Source organism: Anabrus simplex, chromosome 7 (assembly GCF_040414725.1).
Source record: "Anabrus simplex isolate iqAnaSimp1 chromosome 7, ASM4041472v1, whole genome shotgun sequence".
In the NCBI taxonomy this organism is placed as follows: Eukaryota; Metazoa; Arthropoda; class Insecta; order Orthoptera; family Tettigoniidae; genus Anabrus; species Anabrus simplex.
In genome coordinates, this window is record NC_090271.1 from 64,362,439 (window position 1) to 64,368,438 (window position 6,000).

Here is a 6,000-nt window from a genome sequence, read left to right on the forward strand (position 1 = left end):
GATACCTTCATTTTCCAAAGTGTAGGAACCCTTCAGGTTTTTCTATCTGATTAGTGTTATATAGAGGATGGTTGCCTAGTTGTACTTCCTCTTAAAAAATAATCATCACCACCACCAGAGAAATTGATGCTCTCAGGATCCCTAGAAAAATAAAAAATGCCCAGATTTCCCCTAGGGAGCTAAGCTGGGTGGGTATTTCAAAATTGAGGCTCGGCACAAGAACACAAGTCTAAGCATTTCCTTCACCCAGTTGGATATATTTTTCCAAAGGGACGGCCTATAGTTTTCATGGGCTTAAAAGTTTCCTGAAAGTCCAGATTATGTTTTACCAGCACACCCTGAGAAAACGTTAAGGCAAAGTTTCAAGATATTAAGGATACTAATAAATGGAACCGATTGTGAAGCGATCTGTACAAAAGTACAAAAATTAAAATAGACATGAATTAGTGAGGTGCTTAAAACTTTGTACGAGAGAAGTTGATGCCCTCGGGATCCGTAGAAAAATAAAATATTCCCATAATTCCCCTAGAAAGTGAGGCTGGGTGGGGGTTTCAAAATTAGGGCTCAGTGCAAGAACTCAAGTGTAAGTATTTCCTTCACCCAATTGGATATATTTTTTCAAAGTGAATTTACATGTATAGGGTTCTTCTAAGAACCATAAAATAAACATCTTTATTCACATCAACTTCCATTTACCCTCTTATATATCTCAAAAGTGTCCCTCAACATCTTCTCGGGGTTTGATGTTAAAGATTAATTTGGACTTTCGGAAAACTTACAAGCCCCCAAAAACTACAATTCATCGCTTTGGAGAAAAAGATCCGACTGGCTGAAAAAATTGCTTACACTTGCGTACTTATGCAAAGCCCCAATTTTGAAACCTTGCAGCCTGAACCCCTCAGGGAATTTTGGAAATTTTCAACTTTTATGGGGAACCTAAGAGCATCAACTTCCCTGGTACCAAGTTTAAATGTAAAAATACTAGGAAGTGCCTCATTATTTCATGTCAATTTTCATTTTAAACCTTTTACATGTAGATTGCTTCACATCATGTTTAATTTATTAGTCATTTATACCTCAAACATTTCCCTCAACACTTTCTTGGGGTTTGTTGTTAAAACTTAATTTACAATTTCAGGAAACTTTTAAGCCCATGAAAACCATATGTCATTGCTTTGGAAAAATATATCTAACTGGGTGTGAGAAATGCTTACACTTGCATTCTTATGTTGAGCCCCAAGTTTGAAGTTGCCACCTATCCTGGCTCCATCAGGGTAATCTGGAAATTTACAATTTTTCTAGGGATCCTGAGGGCATCAACTTCTTTGGTAAAAAGTTTTAAGTTTATAGGGTCCCTGGAAATGCCTCATTAATTCATGTCTATTTTTGTTATTATACTTTTTTACAGATTGCTTCACATCGAGGTCCATTTATTAGTATCCTTAATATCTCAAAAATTTGCCTCAACATTTTCCAGGGGTTTGATGTTAAAACTTAATTGGGAAACTCAGGAAACTTTTTAAGCCCATGAAAACTATACATAATCACTTTGGAAAAATACAACCAAATGAGTGAAAGAAATGCTTACAGTTGCTTTCTTATGCTGAGCCCCAATTTTTAAACCCTCACCCAGTCTGGCTCCCTCGGAATTCTGGGAATTTTTTTATTCTTTTGGGAATTCTGAGGGCATCAACTTGTTTGATACCAAGTTTTAAGTTTTTAGGATGCCTGGAAGTGCCTCATTAATTCATGTCTATTTTCATTATTATACTTTTATACAGATTGCTTCATATCCAATTCCATTTATTAGTATCCTTACACTGTAAGTGGCAATAGGAATGGGGGCCTGCCATTGTAATAAAAATTCCCCAAATCGATTGTGACTGGCAGTAGGCAATGAGCCTTCTACTGTAATGAAAAATCCCTAACTCAACTGTAACTGACATTATAATGAAAACTGCCCAAGTCGATTGTGACTGGGCATAGGCAAGATGGTGGTGGTGGTGCTTATTATTTTAAGGAAGTACAATCAGGCAACCATCCTCTATTAACATTAAAGATAGAGAAAAAATGGAAGGGATCTGACATTTTGAAAAATGAAAGTATTGTCCAAAGAAAGACAAGAGCTATGAAGGGTGTGAAAATGAAAGATACCTAAGCCTCAGAAACCTAATACTGTTGGGGTAGGATAGGATAGATGAAAGTGAGGAGCCTGGTACAAGTAAGTGGAAGAATGCCAGGACTCAGCTAAGGGTCCTGTGGTTTCCAACCTGCACTCCCAAATTAGGGGTTCCTGGCACCCCTTCTAGTTACTTCTTATGACAGGAAGGTGATACTGTGGGTATTATTCTATTGCCTCCACCCACAGAGGGGAAAGTAGGCAAAGGGACTGTCATTATAATGAAAACTCCCCAATTTCTTTTTGTCTGGCAATAGTGAACAGGGGCCAGCCATCGTAACGAAAACTCCCAACTCGACTGTGACTAGCAGTAGGAAGAGGGGCCTATCATGGTAATGAAAAATACCAACTGGACTGTGATTGGCAGTGGGAGGGAGGGGGCTGCCATTATAATAAAACTTTCCAACTCCATTTTGACTGGCAGTAGGAAGTGGGAGCCTGCCATTATAATGAAAACTTCCCAACCTGACTGTGATAAGCAGTAGTAAAGAGGCACTTCAATTGTAATGACAAATCCCCAACTCAGCTGTGATTGGCAGTAAGAAAAGGGACTTGCCATTATAATGAAGCCTTCCCGAAATGATAGTGACTGGAAGTAGACAAAGGGGCCTGCCATCATAATGAAAACTCCCCAACTCAACTGTAAATGGCAACAGGGAAGAGTGCCTCTCATTATTATTAAGACACTCCAATTCAACTGTAACTGGCAGTATGCAAGGGGGCCTGCTATTATAATAAAAGCACCCCAATATGATTGTGACTGGCATTAGGCAAGGAGGCCTGCCATTATAATCAGAACTTCCCATCTCAATTGTGACTGGCATTAGGCAAGGGGGCCTGCCATTATAATGGAAACATCACATCTTGATCTTGACTGGCAGTATGAAAGGGCCTGCCATTATAATAAAAACTCCTCAACTGGAATGTGACTGGAAGTAGGAAAGGGGGGCTTGTCATTGTACTGAAAAATCTCAAATTGATTGTGAATGGCAGTGGGCAAAGGGGCCTGCCATTGTAATAAAAACTCCCCATCTCAAGTGTGATTGGCATTTGACAAGTGGGCCTGCCATAACACCGCTACTTGATTTTGACCAGCAGTATGGAAGGGACTTGCCATTATAGTGAAAACTCCTCGTCTAGAATGTGATCGGCAGAAGACAAGGGGCCCTACCATTATAACGAAAAATACCCAACTCGATTGTGAATGGCAGTATGAAAGGCGTCCACCATTATGATCAAACCCTCCCAACCTGGACTTTACATGTGAAACAACGTATTGGGACCTCCCCGTGGTGTTTCTTGACTAACACTAAGAGACATGCAATTTAATAAAATCTTACTCACATGTGTACAGTAATTCACCTAGACATTTGTATACAATATAGAATTGCTTAGTGAAGTATGGGTATTAGCTAGTAATGTATAATGTCAAGTTGGCTACAAGTTGTTTCCATACCTGGAATTTGAGGTCAGAAAAGAATGTAATGAATTCATAATATTTTATAGTTTTTTCATGTATTCTCTCCATTACACAGTTATTAAAATCTTGCCTTATATTTTGTTTGCAGATATGGAAAATGTTGCAGTTGAAGAGGAGGAGAGAGAAGAATTGGAGGAAGAAGAGGGGTTAGAAGAGACAATAGCAGAAGTGGAGGATGATGAAGTAGATAAAGAACCGGAAGTTTATATGCAAGAAGAAGTTGAGGTTGAGGATTGGTGGGAAGCTCAAGAAAGAGAGACCATACAAGATCAATTAGAAGAGACTATACAAGATCAAGAAGGAGAGAACATACAAGATCAGGAAGTTCAAGGAGAGTTCAGCGTACGGGCAGAGGACGAGCTGGAAGAAAAATCTGATAACCATTTATCTACAGATACATCAGAAGATGAAGATAACTAGAGCTCTACGTTGATCTGCTGCTGACATTTTAAATAATGTTTTATGTGCAATACACTTTTATAGATATTTTGAAACTTTATTGTTCATACTGTCAGATATATAATTAATCATAAATAATTTTATGATTTAGATGCGTTTGCCAGCTGCTTTTGCTGCCATAGTAAGGCAGGCCTTCAGGCTCTGAAATTCTTTTTCACACTTCTTGTGCCTAGGTAAATCATTTTCAGCTGCACAAGCTGCATACAGTTTAACGAAAATCGTACATTTTTTAAGCAACGTAGGGTATTGCTTAAGGCGTGCACGAGCTGTCTTCATTGAATCCATCTTGCCCTGCAACAAGAAAAGCAGCAACTCTTACAATGCTGCTTGGTGGATATCATATTTATTTAGTTCTAATGATAGTGAAATTACCTCCACCATATTATACGAGAGTTATAATGAGTTTCTTGAATGTTGATGTCCATTCCGTAGTGGTGATAAAATAATACTACTTTTAATGAATTCAGTTTACCTCTATTAATGAATATTTTATAAAAGGCCTAACACTTATTTCTAGAGTTCTACTGAACATTTTAACATTTTTTTATGTTTTCCAAAAGCTTTGGCAAAGCGAATTAAAAAAAAGAAAAAAGTCTTAAAGTGGCAGGTTCTTGGAAAAACCTATCAGAAAAGTGGTAAAAACCTCTAACTCTTTTACGCTACCTCTAAAAATATCAAGTTGGGATCTTTTTCTTTTTTTAATCCCCCAACCCAGAAGCCTAGAAATATTATATGTCAAAATGTTTAAATACACATACTTTACTACAGACTTTTCGTTAATGAATTTCAAGAAAGTTACTACAAGCACTCCCTCTGTTTTCAGTGGAACAGAGCATCATGAGGGCCGTGACAAGATATTTGTAATATAACATCACCTGATTCTGATGTAATATGAGGAATTAGGAGTGTTATTGAATCAGTATGGGTTGAGCTTTGCTTAGAGAAGGATGCATGCATTTAAGTGCTACAGTACTGTGCAAATGAAGTGGCGTATGGCTTTTAGTGCCAGGAGTGTCCGAAGACATGTTCAGTTCACCAAGTGCAGGTCTTTTGATTTGATGTCCGTAGGCGACCTGCGCGTCGTGATGAGGATGAAATGATGATGAAGATAACACACACACACCCAGCCCCCGTGTCAGCAAAATTAACCACTGATGGTTAAAATTCCCGACCCTGCTGGGAATCAAACCTGGGATCCCTGTGACCAAAGGCCAGCACGCTAACCATTTAGCCATGGAGCTGGACAGTACTGTGCAAATTAACTGGAACAAGGTTTTTTCTTTTTCATAATTTTCCTAATGGTTGGCTACAGTGTACTACACATTGGTTATTCTTAGATCCCATGTTTTCTATGCATTCTTTGCAGTGTTATTCAGTGGTAATTAATCTGTGTGATAATTGTTTTAGATTAAAAGTGTATTTATTTTTATATGTGTCACTTTTGAGGAATTTTAAGGTTGTATATATGTCATCACTGGATACAATTCCCAGGAAGTGTAGTGTGATTTAGCATTATCTCAGAATATTTCCATGGCATAAATAGAGATAGCTACTAAATTTGGTGTCAGTAAAGGCACTATAAATAGAATTATTCAGCAGCATAAACTGACTGACTCAGTTTCAACAAAGGGAAAAGGAAACTGTGCCAGAAAAACAATGCCAACTGATGAATGTTTTCACATCAAAAGAAGCAAATAAAACCCCAAGCTCATTGCTCTGGACTTGGCTTGTGAATTGGGAGAAAGGGGATTGCATCTGTATGTTTCTAATGTTCGTTGTAGACTTCTGGCAGCTGGAAGGAGAGCCTACAAACCTGTAAAGAAACACATTCTAATAGGAGAAATGTGCAAGAAATGTCTTTTGTGGACATGTGGTTATCAAG

General features: G+C 38.2%; 1 protein-coding gene across 1 annotated transcript in view; it reads left to right on the forward strand.

Annotated features, from left to right (window-relative positions):
- Positions 1-4,194, forward strand: part of LOC136877696 (cilia- and flagella-associated protein 91-like) — a 156,895-nt gene extending 152,701 nt beyond the window's left edge. The window contains exon 14 of the mRNA XM_067151908.2: positions 3,748-4,194. Coding sequence (XP_067008009.2) covers positions 3,748-4,079 — 332 coding nt within the window. The 3' untranslated portion in view covers positions 4,080-4,194. The remainder of the gene's footprint in view (positions 1-3,747) is intronic.
- Positions 4,195-6,000: the final 1,806 nt, after the last annotated feature.